Source organism: Miniopterus natalensis, chromosome 22, assembly GCF_054644295.1.
Source record: "Miniopterus natalensis isolate mMinNat1 chromosome 22, mMinNat1.hap1, whole genome shotgun sequence".
In the NCBI taxonomy this organism is placed as follows: domain Eukaryota; kingdom Metazoa; phylum Chordata; class Mammalia; order Chiroptera; family Miniopteridae; genus Miniopterus; species Miniopterus natalensis.
The window spans coordinates 12041609-12066058 of record NC_142102.1 but is presented as its reverse complement, the minus strand read 5'-3'; the positions used below and the strand labels follow the sequence as shown (position 1 = coordinate 12066058).

The window sequence follows — 24450 nt, the reverse complement described above, 5'->3', positions numbered from 1 at the left end:
AATACTGAACGTTGATTGGCCGGGAGGCTTCGTTTTAAAATTTAAAGAGGCGGCGCGAGGGCGGTGTCTGTCAATTTCCGGGCCCGCGAAGGATATGGTGCGTAGGGCCGCGGTGGGCGGATAGGAGATGTTTACCAATTCCCCAGGGAAACTGCACGGGGAGGGAATGTGGGAGGGTTTGAGTGCAACTGGGTGGAAGCCACCCTAGAGTGTCTATGGAGTAGAATCAGAGGCGAGGACTTTGTGTGTTATTTAAGTAAAGTTATTAAAATATAAAAGTTCACTCCCTGTGCCCAAGTTAACGCATAGGAGTTTCTTTCAAGGAGGTAGCCCATGGATGATGCTCTGCTTTTATATCGATGGTTTTCTCTCTTCCCCTCTCTCCCTTCCTCTCTCTCTCTCTAAAAATCTATTTTTTAAATACTTTTTTAAAATTGATTTCAGAGAGAGGAAAGGAGAGATAGAAACTTCAATGATGAGTCATGGATTGGCTGCCTCCTGCACGCCCCCTACTAGGGATCGAGCCCAAAACCTGGGCATGTGCCCTGACTGGGAATCGAACCGTGACCTCCTGGTTCATGGGTTGAAGCTCAACCACTGAGTTACACCGGCCAGGCTGGTTTTTTGTATTTTGTTTGTTTTAATCCCCATTTTTACAGCTTAGAAAGGTTAAGTCAGTTGCTGCACATCCCTCTGCTTACCGAGGGGCAGGGCTTGCTTGGTTCAGAGTCAGGGACTGAATGCAGGTAAAAACCTGGGTGGTGCTCGCCTCCTTCCTGCCCCGTCATGTCTCGGACCCTGCTAGCCTGAGGCCTAGGAGCCTACTCTCCTGTCCCCACCCCACTTGACTCCCACCAGCAGTGCTCCCCAGACAAATAGTGTCTGAAGGCCGGCCAGAGCAATCCCAGAGCCCTCCCTTTTCTGTCTGGGGGAGCCATGCTGTGGCTGAAGCCAGTGAGGCATGGCCCAGGCCTGCCTTATCAGGGCTGTACAGAGCCCAGAAACCCCTCACCTCGGTCCTGTGGAAATGGTCTGGAACACTGGGTCCATTCACTAATGTGGGCACCCAAGGGTGAAAGGAAGGTCCCCCAGGGAGGCAGCCCAGGCTCCTTGAGGAAGCCCATCAGGAGCTGGAACTAAGGCAGATGAGGGCCCCAGCCACTGACGGGGGCTGTTACTCCTGATAAGATCAAACTCTTTCTCTGAAGCTGCAAAGAACCTGATTCTGCTGTATGGACTGTACGTTTGAAGTTTTTCATAATAAAAAGTGTTTCTTTTAAGATCAAGAATATTTGGCTCACCCCCAAATCTTCGCAGAGCCCCATGAGAGACAGACAGAGCTCTCTGATGTCTCCTCTTATAGGGACACTAATAGTACTGGATCAGGGAGCCACCCTTATTACCTCACTTAACTTTAATTACTTCCTTACTCCAAATACAGCTACAGAGAGAGTTAGGGCTTCAATATATGAATTTGGGGCTGAAGAGGGACACAATTCAGTCCATAGCAGCCCCTCTGGACCAGGAGGCCCAGTATGAGCTGTAGGGTCAAACAGACCCAGCTCCAAGTTCAAAGCCCAGCTCTGCTACTTTTAACCAAGTGTGAAGGAGAACCCATCTCCCTGACTCTCAGTTCCTCCCTATGCTGAAAAATACGAAATGTAAGTTCCATTTCAGAGGGTGGTTGTCACGATGACGCTGGGAAAGGTACAGAAGCTAGCTAGCATGGTACCTGGCATATCTCAGGGGCTCCATATATGGTTTCCCAGATGATGCCGCCCCGAATGTGGTCCTCGGGCCAGCAGCATGGGCACAGCCTGAAATCGTGATAAATGCAGAACATCAGGCCCCACCCCACACCTGCCAAATCGGAATCGGAATCTCACACGCTCAAGTCTCAGAATTACTGCAGTAAATGGCAGGACGTGGCCCAGCTTGGCCACCAGGCATCGTGGGAAGGCAGTGGTGTAATTCAGGGGGGCAGTGGGGAGGGAGCCAGGACCGGGAAGCACTGTGATTTCACGTGGTCACCTTCACTGTGATCTTTCTCTGTCAGCTGGGGGAGGGTGTCCTGCTGTGGGAAGGGGGCTCCTTATTTGCTGGTCCCTGCCCCCTGCCTTCCCCTTCCCTCCCACCCCACTCACCCTCCTCTCTCTACCCCCCTCAGGTGGGTGGGTGGTTGGGAACAGGGCTGGCTGCTCTCCCCAGCGATCGTCTCAATTGGCTGCCTCCCCTCCCTCGCAGATCTCCCTTATCTAGGGCCATCGATCTCTGTTGCCACACCCCCCCACCCCCAAGGTCACCTCCAGAGGGTTGGTTCCAGTGCTTGCTCACTGCACAGGCCCCCTTCTGCCTTGCCTGGGCATGGGGGCAGGTTTTAAAGAACCAGGTCCTTGCCTGGCTACCAGGCCACTTTCCACGCCAGGAGGTGGGGGGGGACCAAGTCAGAGGGAAATGGGGAGAGGGAAGGACCACGGGCTTCGGGCCAGAAGAGGAGGGTTTGGTCCCAGGCTCATTCGAGAACCTTGGCCTAGTCACGTCGTCTTTCCAGGCTTCAGTTTCCTCAACCGGAAAGGGCATGACCGGACCAGATACTCTCTAAGATCATCCTTTCCTTCTAGGAGCGTGTGACTACATACGTACCCTGCACTGCAGTGTTGGGTTTGTGACAGGCATATACGTAAATATTAAAAACACTGGCAACCCTGTCCCCAGCCAGGAAGGGATCCCAGCGACAGTTCGGCCAAGAGTGGGGAGAGGAGATCAAGATGAAACCAATACCTGGGGAGACAGGAGGAGGGCAGAGGCGGGAGCAGGAGGGGGGAGGGATCCCCGGGTTCGGTTTTGACAGGGCACAGAACAATGGAGCTTTTGAAAATGGGGTGTCTTGGCCCTGGCCAAGACGCTGAGTTGGTTAGAGTGTTTGTCCCAAAAAAAACCAAGGTTGTGGGTTCAATCTCCGGTCAGGGCACATACAAGAATCAACCAGTGAAAGCATGAACAAGTGTAACTACACCCTGGCCTGTTTCGCTCAGTGGTTAGAGCATCGGCTCTCAGACTGGAGGGTCCCGGGTTCGATTCCGGCCAAGGGCACGTACCTCGGTCGGGGGCTCATGCGGGAGGCAACCAATCGATGTCTCTCTCGCATCGAGGTTTCTCTCTCTCTCTCTCCCCCTCCCATTCTCTCTGAAAAACTCAGTTGGGGGCGGACTGTAACATCCCCCACTGTCGGTAGCAAACTCAGAAGAAGCCAGTGACAAGTTACGGTGACCGCCCTGAAAGATGTGAGCAGGGTGCTGTGAGGGCAATGAGCTTCCTTTGGGTGGTGCTCAGGGAAGGCCTCTCTGAGGACAGCCATGAGGACAGGTGAGTCAAAGTGGCCACTGGGTGTTGCCTGGGACCTGTCAGAGAGGCAGACCGGGGGCCCCTCTCCAGGCCTGCAGAAGCTGAATTTGCAGTTTAACAAGATCCCCGGGGCACCCATGCACAGTGAAGTCCAAGGAGCTCCTGGCTATCAGGGGGAGGGCAGACGTGTGAGAGGGGGGAGCAAATGGCACAGCTAATCCCCCAGGCTCAGGTGTGCTCCTTGCATCCTAGAAGTTTCTAGTAGGACCTGGCTACCGGGCCAGAGAGACCCACTGCCCTGTGGCCCACAGCAGGCCCATGTCACAGCTCTGTGCTGGGGACAGCTTCGGTTCAGTGGTTACCACCCAGAGGGAAGCACCCAAAACCGGAGCTCTGCCGGGCTGGGCTGGACACGTGTCCTCTGACAGGTTGGGACAATACACTTGGGCCTCTGTTTGTGTGCATACAGCTCCAGGTGGGGAGGGAGGGAGGCCAGGTACAGAGCAGCCGGTTCTGGGCACCCTGAAAACCCCCGGGGAGGCTGGACCCTCAAGGCTGCTTGGTCCCCTGGCCCCTCGCTGGGTCTGGAGGGTGCTGACAAGTTCTCAGGTCCCTTCCGCCACCGAGAGGCTTTCCCAGGGGGCAGGTGGGTGGCATTCAGCTGTCATGCTAGAGTGACCATATGTCCCATTAGCCCAGGGCAGTCCTGTTTGCACCTGCTGTCCTGGTGTAATTATTAATAATGCCCCCTCTCACTCTGGCCTGGATGGTACATTAAAGGGTCACTCTGGTTATAGCCCAGGTTTGATCCCCAGAACCAAAAGAAGGTGACTCTGAGCGAGAGCTGGTCTAGGAGGCGAGAGCATGAACCCCTGTCTCAACCGGTGCCCCACCGGGGGCCTCAGGCACGTCCTCTGCGCTGCAGGCGTGTCGTCTCAATGGGAGGGGCTGGATCAGACGGGCCCCTTCTAGTGGGGGGTTAATGAATGTGAGACCTGGGTCCCTGGGGTCTCCATAGGTTGGTGAGGGCACTGCTCCTTCCCTAGCAGCTTTTTTTTTTAAAAATATGTTTTTATTGATTTCAAAGAGAGGAAGGGAGAAAAGAGAGAGAGAGAAACATCAATGATGAGAGTCATGGATCAGCTGCCTCCTGCTCGCCCCCTGCTGGGGATCCAGAAGCCTGCAACCGGGGCCTGTACCCTGACTGGGAATTGAACCGAGATCTCCTGGTTCATAGGTCGATGCTCAACCATTGAGCCACCCTGGCGGGGCTCCTCCCTAGCAGCTTTAACTCCATGGCCCCTGGGGACCCCACATTCTGCTAGTTCTTCCTCCAGGACCTGCACCCTGTGTCCGCAGTGCACGGGGGCGCTCAGCTGATGTCACCACCACCTATCACCCTGCCTTCTCCCTCTCTCCCCCTTTAATCTGCACTTACTCGCTGGGTGATGTTTGGGACACATAACATCATAACCTGCAACTGCGTTTCCACTTGTCACACTCGCTGGGATGCGGATGTCACTCTCGCAGGATCAGGGAAAATGTTCACACAGCTCATGGCCGGAACTCACCAAGGTACTACTAAGCCTCCTGGTTCCCACTGGGGTGGGCATGAGCTGCCCTAGAGACCTGTGTCCTCTCCCCTCACCCCACAGGCCAGCCACACAGGTCTTGGGGAGGGCCTGGGGCTCTACTCCTGAGCTCTACCTTAAAAATGCCATTGTCGCCCTGGCCAGTGTGGCTCAGCGGTTAGAGAGCCAGTCCTAGCACCGGAGTCTCAGGTTCGATTCCAGGTCAAGGGCATATTCCTTGATTGCAGGTTGGATCCCTGGCCCCAGTCGGGGCATGTGTGGGAGGCAATTAATTGATATCTCTCTCTCTCCCTCTCCCTCCCTCCCTTCCACTCTCTCTAAAAACCAATGGAAAAAATGTCCTCAGGTAAGGATTGAAAAAAAAAAGAGTGCCATTGTCTACATCAGCAATTTTCAACCTTTTCATCTCATAGCACATAAACTAATTACCAAAAAATATATTCCATTTTTTTGTCAATCTCACCAAAAAAAAAAAAAAAAAAAAGGTATAATTTGGATTCATTTCACACCGTACAGCTATTGTGGCTGTTGACACTTTTTTATTTGACAGTCTCTGGAAAAAAAGAGGTCAGTGCCTCTGACTAAGAGAGTCAGGTATTAATGCATGGCTTAAAAATTCTTGCGACACACCTGTTGAAAATTCCTGTACATCATGGAAACAAGCCCAGTTACACTCCCGGCACTTTACAAAAAGACTTTCCCATTCATTCATTTCCGTCTTTCATTTCCGCGTGCACATCCGAGCTACCCGGGAAGTGAGACAGGTGGAGTCACCCATTCCCACGGTGACATCTGTGAGCTGCCTTAGCGTCATCTGGTTCTCACCCCCCTCCCGGGGGGCAGATGCTATGTCACCCCATGGTCTGAATGGGGAATGGAGGCCCAGATACATTAAGCAGCATGCCCAAGGTCGCCCAGCTGGGAAGCAGCAAAGCTGGGACTCGAACCCCGGCCCCTGAGAACCTCGGTGCCCAGGTGCTACGTACCAGGCTCTGTGTTGTCCTTGGAGCCTCTCGGCCGGGTCAGGGCAGTGGGCAGGGCCCACCAGAGATGGTCATTTGCAGGCAGAAGGAATAAAGCCTGCAGAGGTTCTGCGTTCTGACCAAATCTGCAGACCTGGGACCAGCCCCAGGAGCTTCTGAGCCCTCGCCTAGTGACCTTGTCACAACCTCAGGCTGCCCACGGGGTGGCAGCCAAGGAGGCCGAGTGTGCTGATGGTGATCTGCCAAGAGGGATGGGCAGAGGGAAGGAGGGCGCGGGCTCTGTCCCTGCACGCCTCCCTCGCTGTGGCCACAAGGCCTGGAGCAGGGAGAGCCCGCCTCACAGCAGGACAATTTGAATCACCTTGACTCTCAACCCACAGCACCCCACCCCCACCCCCTTGCCTTCCAATATGTCTGCGGTACCCTGCCTCTGCCCCCTGGAGAGGGCAAGAACCACCCTGTCCCAGTCACCTTCTCTGTCATCTCTGCTCATCCAGGCACCCACGCTTGGGAGGAAATGGCTGGCTTCTGGGGGAAATCCCTGCCCAGCCCTGTCAACCTGGGTAACCGGTTTCTTGAACCCTGGTCTCAGAGTACAAACCCAGAATTCCAGCCTTCTAATGTTCAGCAGAATTATGCAGCTGGGGTGGAGAGGTGACCTAGAATCCTCTAGTGGTAGCTGGATGAGACCAGAAAAGCCAGAGGGCAGAAGGGAAAGGTCTACCTCTTAACCGCTCTGCAAATCCTAGGTCAGCTCACCTCCTCCGTGAAGCCCACCCTGATCACCCAGTGCCCCCCAAGCTCTCAACTACCTAGGGAAGTGCTAGCTTCTGCATTCGCCACTGGAGAAATTACTTAAGGCTTCTCCTGTATAGGACAAGCTGGGGCAGGGGGATCATTTTTTCTTTTGGTACTTGTCACCCTCTAAAATACTACAAACTTAACTTACCCACTTGCTTGCTTTTTGTCACCTTCCTTCCGCCTCAAACGAACGCAAATTCCACGAGGACAGGCATTTTGCCTTTTTTTGCTCACTGGTACATCCCAGCACCCAGAACAGTGCCTGGCACATAGTAGGTGCTCAAAGAACACCACTCACCCCTTCCTTCATCCTACCCAAACCCACCCTAATGGCCTGCTCCTCGCCTGCACTGTGCAGTGGGCAGGGGAGAGAGTTACAAATCAGACATCACCCCATCCTCTAGGAGTTCCTGGCCCCCATGGGAATGGGTGACTCCAGAGGCCTGTGTGCCACCACCCGCTTCATCCCCAAAGGTCGCAGCCCTTCCCTCCCTGCCCTCCATTCGCTCCCCTCACTGTGCGCTTAGGTGTCTTTCTCTGGATGAACGTGCACGAACCTGAAGTCAGACCTTCCTTCTGGCTCCCCGTGGAGGGGCCACGCACGGTGTAGTGAGATTGGACAGCCCAGCACTGGACATCCCTGGCCTCTGAGAACTCAGTTTCTTCATCTGTAGGATGGGCACCAATATCCACCTTGCAAAGGTTGTTGACCATTAGACTATATTTAAAGAGTCCAGCCACAGCCCGGCCAGCGCAGCTCAGCCATTGAGCATCGAACTAGGATCCAGGAGATTCCCGGTCAGGGCACACGCTCGGGGTTTCGGGCTCGATCCCCAGCAGGAGGCAGCCGGTCCATGATTCTCATCATTGATGTTTCTCTCCCTCTCCCTCTCCCTTCCTCTCTCTCTCTCCATTCAATAGAAACATTAAAAAAAAAAAAAAAATCATACACATTCACCACTAGCTAATTCTGGATCACAGCTCAAGGAACTCACACAAAACTCTTATTAAAAGCTTCTTAAAATCTTTTATGCAATTTCCCCTTGATACCCTTATCTCTGGGGATAATTTTAGGTTTATGGAAAAGTTGCAAAGATAATATAGGGACTCTACTATCCCCCCCTACACACACACACATACATACACCCAGTTTCCTCTACTGTTAACATAACCGGCCTGTATCAGTCACAACTGAGAAACCCAGGTGGTGGGCACATCACTACCAACTGAACTTCAGCTTTTGTTTGGATTTCACCCCATTTCCCACTGACACCCTCCCCCTGTTCAGGGAAGCAACCTGGGTACCCCCCCCCCCATGGAGACAGACGCCTCCTCTCTGGTCTGGGGCAGGTCCCCAAGCTCCCCTGGTGTTGCATGGACCCCCTCCCCTCCCCTCCCCGTGTGAATTGTATAACCAGAAAAAACAAGGGTGACATCGTCGTGACTGCGACGACGATGATGATGATGATGATTTATGAAACTGCTTCGGTTTTTTGGGTTTTTGCTGTTGATTCCGGTGGGAGGTCCCTGCGCACAGGTCCGCGCGCCTTGGCCCCCACCCACTCACTCACTGCCCCTCGGGCTCCTCGCTCCCGCCCTGGTTGCCAACCCCTTTCCCAAAGCCGGCGCCTGGGGGGGGGGGGGGGGTTGGGGGCGCAGGACGAGGTGGGGGGCGCCTGGATGGAGCGGGAGCCGGGCTGCGGGTCCCCCCGGCCGGTAGGGCGCGCGCGCGCGCGCTGGGGCGCACCCGGGTCAGCCTCTCCGCGCCCGCCGCCCGCCGCCCCGCCCCGCCCCTGCCCGGGTCTTATAAGCCCGTCGGCCCGGGAGCGCGGGATCGCGGCCGCAGCGCGCCCCGCCCGCAGCCCCGCAGCCCCGCGGCCCCCGAGGCATGGCCTGGAACACCAACCTGCGCTGGCGCCTGCCGCTGGCCTGCCTGCTCCTGCAGGTGGCCATGGTGGTCCTCTTCGGCGTGTTCGTGCGCTACCAGCCCGACGCCGACCCCCACTGGGCCGAGGATCTGAAACGCAGGAACCTCTCCAGCGACCTGGACAATGAGTTCTACTACCGCTACCCCAGTAAGTCCCGCCGCCAGCCCCGCAGGCCCCCCCGCGGCCCATCCCGGCCGGTCCCCTCGCCTTGGCGAGCCAGGGAGGTGGAGATGCCACCCACAGCCTCTGCCCTGCCCCGCTCAGGCACTCGCCAGTGTCTGGGGAATCCCGCTGCAGAAATGGCCAGATGCCCGCAAACTCCCTTTCCCCGCCCCAGAGGAAAAAGCCTCCAGGGGAAACCTCCCCTGGGTGAGCCCATCAGGTGCCATCAGAGACCCCCAGCCCCCCTGTCCCGGAGCCCTTCCCGCGTGATGTCCTCCAAAGACCCATCTCTAGTCACCAGCCCGCCGGTGACCCTGGCTCCCTTGTCCAGCTATGCCATGTCAAGGCATGCCAGTCCTCCCGCAGGGGCAGAGGTGTGTGTGGGACCTTGGCGCCACCCTCTCGGGCTGGGGGAGGGAGCAGGAGCACCCCCAGATTCTCAGGTGTCCAAATGCTGCGGTAAAGAGCATGTCGTGGCTCTGCCATCCTCCGGGTGGGTGGCTTTAGGCAAATGTCACCCGTGTGGAAACTCTGTCCTCGCCTGCGGGATGAGAATAACCAATTGGACCTCCCTCCCTTCCCCGGGGACGGGTGAGGCTGGGGGGAGACGGTGCTGGGCATGGAACGCTCACTGGAAAACCAATCCAAGGGCACAAAACTGAGCCCTGTCGCCCTAGGACTCAGGAGCTGGGCAAACTGAGCCCCCTGGTCAAGCTTTCCCACCAGCAGAGGGCAGTGTAACCTGGACTTTGGAATTAAACAGACCTGGGTCCATCACTAACTGGAGTGAGCCAGCTCCTTAACCAGTCTGAGCCTCAGTATGCTCATCTGTGAAGCGGGGATGTTATCTGAAGCGCAGGCTCTCTAGGAAGATGCGAGGTGGCGGGTGCCTGGCAGGGCACATCTCATGGCGCGAAGTGAGGGGACAGTAAACGCCGGTATCGGGTTTTCCTCGTAAGGGAGTGAGTGCTCCGTCGTCGCTGAAGGTATTTAAGCGGAGGCTCAGCATCTCTTTAGAGATGTAGTGACCAAGGCATATCTCCCTGGATATTAGTTTCAACTCTTCTAGCATTTCACTTCCTTTGGGCCGTCTCCACTTACAAGGGCTTTTTGCATTGTAAATACTGCCGGGCATGGCATTTATTTGTTTCTAGGTTGTGGTGCAGGGAAGGGGAGTAAGAGATTTGCCCAAGGTTCCCAGCTGGTCAGTGCCACCTGCAGGGATGGAGCCATGCTCTCCCCTCCCCCACAGCCTACCTGCTTTTGCCAGGCCTCTGTGGCATTACTAGCCCCTGACCATGTCCCCAAGAGATTTTGCAGGGATGGCTTGGTTCTGGGGACAGCTCCAAGCTGTGGGAGAGATGGGCACAGAGCCTTGGCTAGCAGTCCTCCAAGGAAAGAGTTTAGGCTGGGCTGTTCCCATGCAGCAGCAGGGAAGGACCCTCCCCGGCCCACCCGGGTGGGAAACTTTGTCTTCAGACTCTGGAGATTTCTGAGGATTATCCTGGGAGGAAAGTGAGCTAGGAATGGGCGGGGATGGTGGGAGTGACAAGAGCTGTGCTCTGGTGCCCCCTTTGGCAGCTCTCAGGATGGCAGCCAGCGTGCCACCCGGCCCCATCAGGGCCCGCAGGTTGACAGAGTGGGTTCTGGGCTGGGCCGCTCCAGTCACCCCAGGCTGGGGAAAGAGAGGGAAGGGAGGGCGTGTCTTACCAACTTCCGCTGACCTTCAGCAAACAAATCTGGTCAGTCCTGAAAGAGAAAAAGAAAAACAGTAAGCTAATAGGATCGAGCAGTTGCTGAAGAGCCAGGCCCATGCCTGGTGAGCAAGGTCAGTGCTACTTGAGCTCGGTCACTACTCCCCATTTCACGGGCAAAGACACAGCACATCAGAGAGGTTGTGTCCTTGAAGGTCGTACAGTCTGGACCTTCACACCATTACTATTAAAAGCATTTGAGGCCCGGCTGGCATGGCTCAGTGGTTGAGCGTCAACCTATGATCCAGGAGGTCACGGTTCGATTCCCTATGATCCAGGAGGTCACGGTTGGGTTCCCGGTCAGGGCACATGCCAAGGTTTCAGGCTCCATCCCCACCCAGTAGGAGAAGTGCAGGAGACAGCCGATCCATGACTCATCATGGATGTTTCTATTTCTCTCTCTTCCTCTCTCTGAAATCAGTAAAAACATATATATATATATATATATATATATATATATATATATATTTATTTATTTATTTATTTATTTATTTATTTATTTATTTATTTTTAAAGCAATTTAGGTAGCAGCAAACTTTATGAAACATAAATTAATAAACTGGTACGTGTTAGTTATACTTTAGGACCAGTTTAGGAGATAAAGGGAGCAAGAGAATGAATTGGGGAGGTGCCCAAGGCAGGGGGAGAGCTGGTGTCTGTGTGCCTGAGGGCGGGGGAGAAGAGACAGCCCTAGAGAGGGGAGGGTACCCACGGAGACAGGGAGAAAGGCAGGCGACAGGGGGACAGGCGGGGGAGGCACTGGGAAGGAGAGGGCTCCCTGTTCCTGCTCTCAGGCTACAGGGAGAACCAAGGCAGCCCCGAAACTGCAAACACTTCCCCAGCAGGGTGCCCCCCCAAGTCCTCCTAACCTCGCTCCTGCCCCCATGGTTGCTCCATGCCCCCAGATAGCTGACACCTGACGTCTCCTCCAAAGGCCTCCCGCCTTCTGTGAGGCTGCCCTTTTCCCAGGGTTCCTCCCACCTCCCAGGCAGGTCTCCCATTCTGACTCCCCCTCATTGTTTTTACTCTCTGACTCACAGCTCGATTTGCAGGCCTGCCCCACCTCAGACCCCAGCTCCCACCCGCACAGCCCGCCTCCACTCCCCCATGCAGCCCGGCTGGCCCCCCACCCTCCACTCCTGCCCCAGGTCATCTCAAACCCCCACAGGGCCAGCTCTAGACCCAGCACCTCCCTCCCAACCTCTTCCCGAGTCCCTGTGTTTGTCAACAGCTCCGCCATCCCACCAGCTCCCCTCCCTGCTTCTGGAATTACAGTCTGAATGTGTCACCTCCCTCCGTTTCACACCCCTCCTCCAGTCTGTCACCCAGCAGAATTCCTTCCCAAGAATAACCACTGCCAAGCTTGCTGCTCCCATGCATTAGCTCCGTGTCCCCACAACAGTCGGAAACGTGATAAATCACGAAACGCGGTGAGACACGAATCAGCCACACCCGCTGTGACACCCAAGCGGACCTGCTGTCGGTGTAAACTCGCGAGGGTCTCCACACAGATGCTCAGAGCTCAGGGCTGGGTACTTTTTATTTTTTTTTAAATTGATTTCAGAGAGAGGAAGGGAGAGGGAGAGAGAAACATCAATGATGAGAGTCATGGATCGGCTGCCTCCTGCACGCCCCCTGCTGGGGATCCATCCCACAACCCGGGCCTGTGCCCTGACCGGGAATCAAACCGCGATCGCCTGGTTCGTAGGCCGATGCTCAACCACTGAGCCACATCTGCCCGGCCATGCTGTGTATTTTTGTAACTTTCTGCTTCTCAAAGCTCTTTGCCTTCCGGAAATCGAGAGCCACACAATGTTAGTTCTGGGGGGACAGCTGAGATCACTCCGGCTCCCTCCCTTCTCAAAGCTCTTTGTTTTCCAGAAACCGAGAACCACACAATGTTAGTTCTGGGGGGACAGCTGAGATCACTCCGGTTCCCTCCCTTCTCAAAGCTCTTTGCCTTCCGGAAACCGAGAACCACACAATGTTAGTTCTGGGGGGACAGCTGAGATCACTCCGGCTCCCTCCCTTTAGTTTTACCATGGAGGGGGAGGTGGCTTGTCAAGGCCACACTGCGCGTTGGCAGGGGAGTTGGCTCAGAGCTCAGAATTGGAGTTACAACAAACAATGACACCTGAGCACCTGTGATGGGACAGTCGCTTTGCTAGGTGCTTGACCTACACGCCTGCAGGGAATCTGGGCAGCGTTTGCACGCACTGCAGAAGAAGGTGCCGAGGCCCAAGGGTGGTCAGTCACTGTCCAGAGTCGTCCACCCGGCAGATGCAGGAGTGGGGTCCGGATTCAGGTTGTCGGGAGGCTGGGAGCTGCGCTTGCGGGGAGTGGGGGTGAGATGCGAAGTCGGGCCTCCTTCCTCCAGGTGTGCTTGGGGGGTCAAGGACCCCTGGCCCAGGTGAGCCCAAGGCCTCCGCAGTAACAGACGGAGAGGGCAAGGCCCCGGACCTGGGGTGCAATCCACAGCCCGGCCCCAGTTCCCAGAGCCCTGCACCCGGGGCGAGGTGGAGACGGGGAGCCGCCCTCTCCCCTGGCTGCCCTCTCCCCGCAGGCTTCCAGGACGTGCACGTGATGATCTTCGTGGGCTTCGGCTTCCTCATGACCTTCCTGCAGCGCTATGGCTACAGCTCCGTGGGCTTCAACTTCCTGCTGGCGGCCTTCGGCATCCAGTGGGCGCTGCTCATGCAGGGCTGGTTTCACTCCTTCCACGACGGCTACATTCTCGTGGGCGTGGAGAAGTGAGCGCGGGGCGGGGCCTGGCGGAGGGGGCGGGCCCAGGGCGGGGTCTGAGCCCAGGTGGGGGCGGGGCCTGGGCGGGGGTCTGAGTCAGGGGCGGGGCCTGGGTGAAGGGCGGGGCCAGAGTGAGGGGCGGGTCTGGAGGCGGGGCCAGAGTCGGGGCGGGGCCTGAGCCCAGGTGAGGGCGGGGCCTGGACTGGACGAAGGGGCGGGGTCAGAGTGAGGGCGGGGCCTGGGAGAAGGGGCGGGTCCGGGGAGGTTTGACTGAGGGGCGGGGCCTGGGGCAGGCTCTGGAGAGGGGGCGGGTCCAAGGTGTCTCCTAGGCGAGGGGGCGGGTCCAGGTGGGTCTTGAGTGAGGGCAGGTCAGGGGCGGGGCCTGACTGAGGGGTGGGACCTAGGGCGGGGCCTGAGTGGTGGGCGGGCCCGGCCTGGGTGAGGGGCGGGGCTTGGTCCAGGGGGCGGGGCCTGAGCGAAGGGGCGGGCCCGAGGGCGGAGCTGGGGCTTTGGGGCTTGGAGCCCGTTCTTCATCGTCCAACCAGGAGACACGGGGCCTGTGACGGACATCACGGGCGCCCCGCCCGCACCCTCCGCTCCCCCATCAGCGAGCCTCCAGGACGGGAGGTCCAGCCATGCCCACGCGGTCCGCGTGCGGGACAAGGGCCTCCCTCCCCCTAAGTCCGAGGCTGCAGGGACACCTCAGTGTCTCCTTTCCAGGGGCTAGGACTGGGTCCTCCATCCTGACCCATGGAAACTGCCCTGAGAGACCGCAGCCCATGGGCCCCTCCCGGACCTGTCTCCCCACAGCCTCATCAACGCGGACTTCTGTGTGGGCTCCGTCTGCGTGGCCTTTGGGGCAAGTTTGGGCAAAGTCAGCCCTGTCCAGCTGCTCATCATGACTCTCTTCCAAGTGACCCTCTTCTCGGTGAATGAGTTCATCCTGCTGAGCCTGCTTGAGGTGAGCAGGGATCAGAATGGGGGTGAAGGTGGAGGGGACGCTTGGGGGGGTCAGCAGGGGGATGGAGAAAGGGCTGGGGAGACATGCCACCTGGATTCAGCTCCACCGTGGCAAGTCTCTTAACCTTCTGGACCCCAGTGTCTCCCTTCATCTCTAAGGGGGGGCGCGGTTTATTGGGCATGCTTCAGGCCGCTTACCTCTGGGGGAGGCACAATTATCACCCCCATTTGACAGATGAGAAAGCTGAGACTCAGGGAGGTTAGGGGGCTCACCCAAGGTCACACAGCTAGTAGAGGCCGCACCCACCAGTTGTGTCAACAACTAGCTCCACGACCTTCGAGGACATGTTTACTGCTCTGGCTGATTTTCCCCCGTCTAGAGATTGTTCTGAGTGGAGGGAGGAAGAGGGGGCCGAAGAGAAGGGATGTGGGGGGACAGGGGAGGAAAGCTAAATCAGTCAGGCACCTGTTGCATGTCCTATGCTTTATACGAGCTGTCTAGTTTAATTCCCCAGACAGCCCTGCTAGGTCACTTCTTGAGACCTCTGAGTTTGGGGGCAATGGGGAGAGGATGATGGGGGGAAGGGGCTCCCCCTCGTGGTGCCATGGGACATTAGCTGGGAGCTGGAGGGCAAGGAGTGTGACAGGACGCAGGGATGTGGGTCACCGCGGCCTGGATGGGTGGTGTCGAGCAGGAGTACTATGTATGAGGGGACACCCAGAGGGGACACCGGAGGGAAGGGGAAGAGCTCCCCGGAATTAAGACATGGTAGAAGCTAGTGGGAGACAAACTAGATGGGGTGTTGCCCTGGGGACTCTAGCTCTGCAAGCCTGGGTTTCCCCACCTGGGCTCGATCCCATCTGCTGGGTGAGGGTGACCTGGCATTTTGCCCACAGGCTTACAGCCTGGGTTCGGGGATCCCCATTTTCAACCCTTCCCAGCGGATTGGTCTGCGGAGGCCCCAGGCTCCGTTCCATAGCCCATAAAGTCAGACACAGCTGGACACTGTCTGTGTGTAGCATGGAGGGTGGGGGGAGAGACGGTGTCAGAGCCTGACAGGCCCCCTTGTGCCTAAGGTGAAGGACGCCGGGGGCTCCATGACCATCCACACATTCGGTGCCTACTTTGGGCTCACAGTGGCCTGGATCCTCTACCGACCCAACCTGTACCAGAGCAAGCAGAGGCAGAGTCCTGTGTACCACTCGGACCTCTTTGCCATGATCGGTGAGAGCTGCTATAAGGGTTGAGGGCTACCATGGCGACCGAGGGCCACCGTGATGGGTGAGGGTCATCATGAGGAGCTCAGGCCACCACGATGGTCACACTCACACTGATCCCCAGGTGGTCCAGTAGGTGGCTCCCAGTTCCCCTTGGGGGAAGGGCAGAGGGAGGTTCCCCAGAGAAACTTCCAGGATCCCTGATGCTTGGTCGGTCACCCTCTGTTCTCCCTAGGATGCCCAGGGGCAGACACAGTGGTACCCATTCCGGGGCTAGGGCAGTGTGTGCCATCCTACTTCCTGCGTCCATTCATTCCAGAAAACACAAATCAGCTACTCACTCTGGTCTCTTAAAACCTAGCTCTGCATTCGAGGAGCTCCACCAGATAACCTCCCTACAGTGGAGGGAAAGGCTCCCCCTGGTGGTGCTGTGGGAGCCGGGTGGGAGCGTAAGTGGGACTGAGGGAGTGAGCCAGGCGGGGCGGGAGGGCTTCAAGGAAGAGCCCCAGTGTGAATGGAGTAACCGGGGCGGGAAACGGCTGGGCATGGGAGTCCTTTAACATCTCTGGCGCTAAGGGACCCATCTAACATCTCTTCTCCCGGGCCCCCCCACCCTGTTTGGTCCTGCCAGGCACCCTCTTCCTGTGGATGTACTGGCCCAGCTTCAACTCAGCCGTGTCCAGTCACGGAGATGCCCAGCACCGAGCTGCCATCAACACCTACTGCTCCCTGGCAGCCTGCGTGCTGACCGCGGTGGCGCTGTCCAGCGCCCTACACAAGAAGGGCAAGCTGGACATGGTGAGCAGTGGGCCGGGGGGGGGGGGGGGAGGAGGCAGCGGGGACCTGGGGAGAGGCACAACTACGACCGTCTGTGCCCAGTGGGCATGAATCCCCATGCCCTGCCAGCAACTCTGTGAAAAAACTGAGGCTCAGTGAGAAATGATTCGTCCCATTTGCATCGCTGGCTTTCAGCAGAGCCCAGAACCAGACGCTCGGAGATTCCATGAGGCAGGTTGTTCTAGATGAGCCTGGGGCGCTGAACATCAGGCACGCAAACCCGACACACAGGGCACTCAGATATGAAGGGAACGAGCGGATATGCCGACAGGGCTCACCAGCGTGGACACAAGTACACTGATCCGTGCACACGGAAAATGCCCCGAGTGCTGGTGTGCATGGCACGTGTGCAGAGAGCACAGGGGCGACTGGCCCGGGCTGGAGCCCTCTGTAGTCTCTCGCTGAGGGGCTCCCTGAGCCAGCCCCAGCTCCAGGCCCATGCACCGCGGGTCCACGTGGGCTCCGGGTCAGTGCCTCCAGGCCCCTGCTCCGTGGGAGGCCTGACTCCCCGCCTGCTCTGCCCACCCTGCCCAGGTGCACATCCAGAACGCCACGCTGGCCGGAGGGGTGGCCGTGGGCACCGCCGCCGAGATGATGCTCATGCCCTACGGCTCGCTCATTGTCGGCTTCATCTGCGGCATCGTCTCCACCCTGGGCTTTGTGTACCTGACGGTGAGGCCCCAAGCCCCAGACTAAGGGCTGGAGAATCCTGGGTCTCTCTACTTGGGGCTTCCAGAATCCTGGCCTCCCCACACCCCAGTCTTAGCAGCACCCATCTCCCCTCTCCAGCCATTCCTGGAGTCCCACCTACGGATCCAGGACACGTGTGGCATCCATAACCTGCATGGGATCCCGGGCATCATCGGTGGCATCGTGGGTGCCGTGACGGCGGCCTGCGCCAACAGTGAAATTTATGGACAGGAAGGGTACGTATGGAGGAGATGCTGGGAGGGGAGTTCCCTCCTTCCTCCTTCCCCTCTCCTCCCCGCTGCTCCTCTGGGGTCCAAGATTGTGTCTCTAACCTGGTCCTTCCCCAACTGGACTGTTTTTTCATGGGACTCTCTCCCCAGCCTCTGCCCTTTCACAAGAGTCTGAAGCCATCTGATGTATCCAACGCCCCCATTTTGCAGATGGCAAGGCTGAGGCCCAGGGTTTGTTAAACACTGGTGCCTGCTCACATTTGTGGGGTGGCAGCAAATGGCTTCTTGGCCTCCTGCGGGGCCCTGACCTGCCCCTTGTCTCCACCCCAGGCTTGCTCATGCCTTTAACGTGGAAGGTTTCAACGGTAACTGGTCCCCAAGCTTGCAGGGCTGTTTCCAGGCCGCAGGCATCTTCGTGTCCCTGGCCATGGCTCTGGTGGGCGGCGTCATTGTGGGTAAGTGGGAATGGCTGGTGCGGAGAAGGCGGGGCCAGGGGCCACCAGGGGTCCTTTTTCTCTGCCCACCAGGCCTTCGGACTGGAGACTGTCCCAGCTGAGGGAAAGGGCTGGGCAGGCAGAGAGGAAGTAGGTCCTGACCCCTTGTCACCTCCAACTTTCTTTAGGAGTCATTTTGAAATTACCAATCTGGGGACAAGCTGCTGATGAGAACTGCTTTGAGGATGCCATTTACTGGGAGGTGAGTCCCTTACGTAGACGGTCGCTCCAGGTTCTGTTTTGATCTGTATAATTTATTCTGAGTTCACACCTTTTCCCTGCTCTGTGCCCTTCGGCAGCACATTGTTTTGAGTAATATAATTCTGTGCAGGAGGAAGCGAGCCACCATCAGGCTGTCCCTTGTCTGTCTGTCCATGTCCCCCCCTCCCCGCCCCCGCCTCTCGGTGGTTTACCTGGAAGGTGACTTCCCACAGGGTGGGGGTGAGGCCAAACCTTTGGGATTAAACCTAAGCCTTGAGGCCAAGGCCCGGCTGATCCTCGATCCCTCCACTCAGCACAGCCTACTGCTCCCCCGCCTCCCCCCCCCACTTTTGGACCTGCCTGCAGCCCCACGAGCTTACCCCGCTCCCTTGCCTCTCACCTGGCACACAACTTACTACACGCCTTTCAAACGTGGGTTCAGCAGCACCAGAATCCCCCCAGGCTGGGTTACCAGCCACTTGTGCGCGTTTACAACACCTGAATGCCCTCCCATTGCCTCTGGTGGGGCAAGGGCTCTGCCTGGGCCTGGCATTGCCCCAGCACCCTGGACAGTGGCGGTCGTGAAGCAGGCGGGTGACACAGTTTGAAGGACTGCCCTGCTCCTAGGCGCGCGATCTGCACGGTGCCCACTAGGTGCCGCCCGCTACACAGCATTTGCGGCTCCCGACTTGCCCAGGGACACCAGCCCAGCCCCAGGCAGGGGGCAGGGGACAGGGGACAGGGCCCTCCCAGCTGAGTGACCTCCTCTCTCTGCAGGTGCCCGAGGAGGAGAAGAACCACGCCTCGCATCCTGAGGACTCTACCCTCAAGCCACCAGAACCTTAAAGCTCCCAAGGCAGGTCCGAAGCAGGTAAGCGTGAGCATGGCTTGCCAGTGTGGGGGGGGTCATGGGCAGGTTCTCCCAATGGGGGGGAGCGAGCCTTGGGAGTCAGATACCACCAGCAAAGGGGCAAACAGAAAGCATGAAGGAATGAGGGGGGTGAGCTTCCACCCCTCCTGCCTGGCATTGGTGGGGGAGACGCTCAGAGTCAGACCGCGTGCGTGCTGGGCAGACAGACACGGGCATTAGACGGAAGGTGACCTGGCTTTACTGCTTACTGATCGAGCGAGTGACTTTGAGGATCTCTTCCCCCCAGGGACTGAGTCTCATTTATAAAAGTGGAGAGGACAGGGCCAGCTCTATTCAGTTGATCAACTCGAGCAAGACCCTTCCTTCCTTCCTTTCTTCTGTCAACTCACATTTCCTTGCCCCTCTGGGAATGCACCATGCCTCCTGCATCTAACCCTCCAGAGACCCCTACAAAACAGGTGCAATTACTTCCCTCGCTCTATTTATTTTTTAAATATATTTTTTATTGATTTCAGAGAGAGGGAGGGAGAGGGAGAGAGAGAGAGAGAAACATCTGTGATGAGAGTCATTGATGGGCTGCCTCCCGCACGCCCCCTGCTGGGGATTGAGAAGCCTGCAACCCGGGCATGTGTCCTGATAGGGAATCGAACCTGCAACCTCCTGGTTCATAGGTCGACCCTCAACCACTGAGCCACGCCGGCCGGGCACGTCCCTCCTTTTAATAGGTCAGGGAATTACGGCTCAGAGAGGTTTGGGGTTTCAAGGTTCCACAGCTGGCGAGTGGAGGAACTGGGATCTTTCTGGGTCATTGTCATTACTTTCATCATCACTGTTTGACCTCCAGGATGCCAGCGCTTGGAAAGAGCTGTGTCTGGGGCAAAAGTCTGAATGACGTGGCAGGAGAGGACATTGGGGCTTAAGGAGAGAGAAAAGTGAGGCCGTGACCGGTTGCTTCTAACGCTCACCCTACCCAGAGGGAAAGATGCCCGACGGGGCTGCAGCAGGACCTGACGGCGGCCCCTGCTCTCGGCTCTCTCCCTGCAGGCTCCACAGACGGCCCCGGTGCTCCAGAAGGAGCCGGTGCCGGCCGAGCTGGGTACCCAGGGGCAAGGGGAGCAGCACCCCGCCTGCTGGCGGAGCCCAGGGTGCCGCCACCCTCCCTCCCCCTCCATCCCAGGGGGCCTGCCTGAGAATGGAGGAGGCCAGCAGGCAGAGTGGGCATCCAGGCCGGGCTCTGGCTGCAGGAGGCCTGCCCCCGGGGGTCTCAGTGGCTTCATCCTAAGAAGAGCGGGCAGGCTCGGGGGCTGGGCCTGGAAGTGGACCCGAGGCCTCCTAGGTGACAACTTGGCTGCCAGCCACCAACGGCTGGGCTCTCGGCCTGCACGCCCCATGCTCCCTGGTCCCCCAGACCTCTCTGTGCCTTATGCAGACGGCAGCCTCTGTGAATAAACATTCTAGCTGTTCTTTGTAAAACGGGTGCGGACACTGCAATGGTTGGAGGCAGAACAGGACCCAAGACACCTGGCTCCTGCCCCAGTCCTGACCTCCCACCCCAAGCTTCAAGGGCACTAGGGGGTGCAGGGGAGTAGGCAGGAAGGACTCTTTGGGGCCAATCTCCTTCCCCTACCATACCTGTCTTCCTCCCTGCCAAGCCAGCCCTGCTTTCCCTCCACAGTAGAGGAAGGCTTCATCAGTTTAGATTTCCCATCACTTAATGAGTCCTGCCACCACCCCGGGGAAGAATAACACCCAGTCCCTGCCCTCGGGGGACTCGCAGTCTAACTGGGGGACCACCTGACACCCAGTATCTACCCTGAACTAGACAGGCCTTCAGTGCCCAGGCGGCTTCCCAGAGTGGGTCACGCGAGTAGGGTTTTGGAGGCTGAATAGGAGTTTACCAGAAGGCTGGCAAAGCGACAGCATGGGCAGAGATCCCGGGATGGGAATGCAGACCCTTTGAGGAGCAAAGACTCCAGAGAAAGAAGGGGTGATGGAAAGGGGAGACGGCCTGTCCTGCCTCCAAATCCCCCCCATCACAATTCACACACACACACACACACACACACACTCTCGGGCCTTCATGCCCCTCGCGGGAGGAGAGGGGTGGAGAAAGGCGCTGAAATGCAACCTATTCATGCTCCCCGCGCAGGGAACACCCGTCATTTTCCATGCTGGGTAAAGACAAAAACCCTTTACAGCCTGTTTCTGGAACTTGTCAGCAGCTGCCAAGAGGAGCATGTTAATTAAACGTCGGCAAAGATGGAAGCCGGAGGCCCCGGCTCTAATTGGACAGTTTGCTTCGGGGATTGAAAAACATTGTGACAAAAGAGGAGGCGCGCGGGGCGCCGCGGGGGGCGCGCCGGGGAGGGGCCGCGCTTTGATTTGCGTTTCAGCCGACGCGCCTCCGGCCTCGCCCACCCGAGGGGGCGTGGGAGGGGTGCAGGGTGGGCGAGGTCCCCCAAGCCTGCATGCCAGGGCAGCCAGCAGTGCCCCCTCCCCCGGCCCACCCCAGGCAGTAATACTAGGCACAGCCGAGGACCAGGCTTTGGGACAGGGACAGCCCCCCTCCAACATGATTACAGGATCTGAGTCTTGGGGGGCTGTGCAAGGAGGGCACCCAGGGCAGGAGCCGGGTAATCACCCCTGGGGGCAATGTTGAGGCTGCCCTGGGAAGCCCTCCAGAGGGAGAGACCCGGATCTGGGCCCCGGTTGCCCAAACTCTCTCTGGGCTGCTTGATCAGGGAGCTGAGATCTGGAAAATGCTAGCGACTGGCAGGCTTGTCTTGGCAAACGTGCTGTAAAGGTCCTCACGGAGGTCCTGGCAGAGCTTGGAGTTGCCAGCAGGGCTGCAGGGGGGCACCCGAGACTGTGTGTCCCCCCCCCCGTCTGCATGCTGGACGGCTGTATCCCTGACTCGCAGAGGACGTGCTGGGTACCACGCTGAGCGCCTTACCAGCCCGGTGACGGAACCTCCCAGCCAGCCTGAGGGAGCCGGAGCATTCGTACGCACTCATGTCACAGGCCCAGAGAAAACAAATAACAGTCCGAGGTCACAGTGTTATTCGGGGTGGCTCCAGGGGGAGCCCAGACCCCTCTGATTCCAGCGTCTGAACCTGGGCTCCCTGCTCCCTGCTCTCTGGTTTGCAGCCCAGCCAGGAGAGGGGGGTCCTGAGGCCGAAAAGAGTGGGTTGCTAAGTGCAGAAGCCCTCCTCAGGGCCTCCAGGGGGTGCAGCAGGCTGGGGGTCCCTTGCATCTCCTGGGCTGGGGGTGCTTAGCTAGCAGGGGCAGAGCTCCCTCTTCTGCCCCCTTGTGTGTTGGCCCCAGACTTGCCCCCCGCCCCACTGGCATCCTGAGCTTTTCCCCAGGAGGGCCCTGCTCATTCGGGGTGGGAGGCCAGGCTGGGGCCCTTGAGAGCCAGAAGCGAGCATGGGAAAGGGGGCCACTGCGGCTGAGCCCCGGGGATTAAGAGCTACAAAGTGGATGAAGATGGCTGAGGCCATTGATGGCGGCCCCCGGGAGCTGAGTTCCCAGGGGGGGGTGGCCCGAGCAGCATGTGCCTGAGCTGCATCCAGGTTGCCTGCCGGACCTAATCCCCTGGGAGCTGCAGGCGGAGGAGCCCCAGAAAAGTACAAAAAAATACGGCTGTTGTGGGGAGAGGGCTGCCCAAGATGGGGCGGGGTGGCTGGGCCTGGATGCTCAAGTGGCAGCTCTGAGGCCAGCTGGGTGATGGGGAGGTGTGCCCACGGGGGTGGGTGTGAATCTGTGCCCCTGGCCTGGGTGGTGGGTCTCCGTGGGACACTCTGAGGGTAGGTGACCCAGGGTGCTAGGGGCCCCCTGCATGTGTCTGAAGTTGAGAGACCTGAGGGCAGCGACTAGGACCACTCAGAGGTCCCTGGCTTGTGGAGGAAAGAGGCGGAGCCTCCAGCTGCAGGCCCAGTGGGTGCTGTGCGTGCTCGTGTGTATGTGTGTGTATGTGTGTGTGTGTGTGTGTGTACTCACTCTGGTGCACGCACCATCCAGCAGGGTGCTTGAGAACGGCCCTTCAGAGCCGGCTGGAGGGGCTCTGCAAATTGTAATCAGATTAAGGGGGCCAATCACTTAGGGCTCTTGAAAAGGCCACAAGACTTTCTAATCAGCCCGGGGCGCCTGGCCCACAAAGCCCGCGAGGAGCTCCGCGGGAGCAGCCCGCCGGGGGGCCCTGGGGTGGGGGCTGCTCTCCTCCCTCTCTGTCTCTCGTAATTATGTCAATTTGCTAGCCAAATTGTTTGCTCGAGTGGACAGGGGGGCTGGTGCCCCATTCATGTGGTAATGTGAGAACCGCAGGCCTCCCGGCTGGGAAAACTAGAGGTACTGGGACCCTTCTCCCTGGAGCAGGCAGGCCAGGGAGTGGGGCGCCTGGGCCTGGGGAATCCTCCCCCCAGTGTAAGGCTTTTTTTCCCATGATTTCCAGAAAGTTCCAGCTTGGGTTGTGCTCTGGGATGTCCTTTGGGGCCTGTCAAGATGAAGGATGGGAAGAGAGGACAGACTCCTTCAGAGTGAAGACAGCAGCTCTCTGTCCCCAGGCCTGGTCCCCCCAGGTTTGAACAATTTGGGAGCAGCCTGGGAGGTGCCCAAGTGATGGGGTCCTGAAGGGGAGAGTCACAGCCTGCAGGGACTCGGGGATGTGCGGAGGCCGGAGAAAGTTCTCAGCAGTTTACTGAGCCTCTCCGTGGGCACCAGCCCCTGCGACACTGGACTTTGTACACAGCAAGCAGCTTGCAAAACCTGACAGCAACCCGGGGAGGCAGGTCCTGGGCCTCTCAATTGCACAGATGATGAAAGTGAGGCTCAGAGGAGCCGAGTGACTTGCCCAAGGACACACAGCCAGCCGCTGGCGAGGAGCAGAAACGGGAGCCCAGCTCTCTCTGATCCCCTGCCCCTTCTGCCCACCCCTTCCTCCAGGCAGCAACCGGGGACCCGACCATCGACCCAGGTGTGTATGAGGCCCGGAGTATTTCTAGTAGAGTCTCTAAATGGATGGTTCTCAAAGTGTGGTCAGGACCGGGAGCACTGCCATCACTCGGCAACTTGTTAGAAATGCACAATCCTGGGGTCCTTCCTCCCCCTGCCTACTGATCAGACACGGAGCTGGCAGTCTCTCCTGGGCCCAACCCAGTTTGAGACCCGCCCCTCTAAGTTATTTAACCATTCCCCTGGGGATGGACTTTCTACGTGTTTCCAATTTTTTGTAGCCAGTGTGGCTCAGTTGGCTGCACCGAAAGGTCACCGGTTCGATTCCCAATCAGGGAACTGGCCCAGGTTGTGGGCTCGGTCCCCTGTAGTCCGTGGTTACGGGAGGCAACCAGTTGGTGTTTCTCTCTCACATCGACGTTTCTCTCCCTCTCCCTTCCTCTCTTTCTAAAATAAATTAAAATATTTTAAAAATAAACAAACAAACCAAAAAGGTCCCCTACCATACGTCCCTTTATCTGTGTGTTTGAGCCCCGTGAGAACATGTCTTCACTCTCGAAATTTTCTTGGCTAACTTTCCACATTTGCTCTTTCCAACAAACTTTAGAATCGGCACCTAAATTCCATCTCGATGGCACTGTGCTATGTGTTTTAATTTAGGAAGGATTGACATCTTGACAGTGTCGGGTTTT

The 24450-nt window shown here is 58.0% G+C and overlaps 1 protein-coding gene and 1 long non-coding RNA gene across 2 annotated transcripts in view; one reads left to right on the top strand and one right to left on the bottom strand.

Annotated features, from left to right (window-relative positions):
- The first annotated feature begins 8609 nt into the window (after window positions 1-8609).
- On the top strand, window positions 8610-18783 carry RHCG (Rh family C glycoprotein). Its single transcript, XM_016197749.2, has 10 exons — window positions 8610-8796; window positions 13129-13315; window positions 14118-14268; window positions 15345-15492; window positions 16117-16283; window positions 16857-16994; window positions 17112-17248; window positions 17573-17697; window positions 17865-17938; window positions 18715-18783. Exons 1-10 carry the CDS (start codon window positions 8610-8612, stop codon window positions 18781-18783), a joined length of 1383 nt encoding a protein of 460 aa, XP_016053235.2.
- The window catches only part of LOC148090723 (uncharacterized), a 35833-nt gene continuing 21873 nt past the window's right edge, over window positions 10491-24450 (bottom strand). Inside the window, exon 3 of the long non-coding RNA XR_015716380.1 lies at window positions 10491-10560. This is a non-coding gene — a long non-coding RNA (uncharacterized LOC148090723). The remainder of the gene's footprint in view (window positions 10561-24450) is intronic.

Coding starts and splice junctions, on each gene's coding strand:
- RHCG (XM_016197749.2), top strand. CDS start 8,610: ATGGCCTGGAACACCAACCTGCGCTGGCGCCTGCCGCTGGCCTGCCTG. Junction 15,493..16,116: donor GGACCTCTTTGCCATGATCG/GTGAGAGCTGCT, acceptor TGGTCCTGCCAG/GCACCCTCTTCCTGTGGATG. Junction 16,284..16,856: donor AGAAGGGCAAGCTGGACATG/GTGAGCAGTGGG, acceptor CACCCTGCCCAG/GTGCACATCCAGAACGCCAC.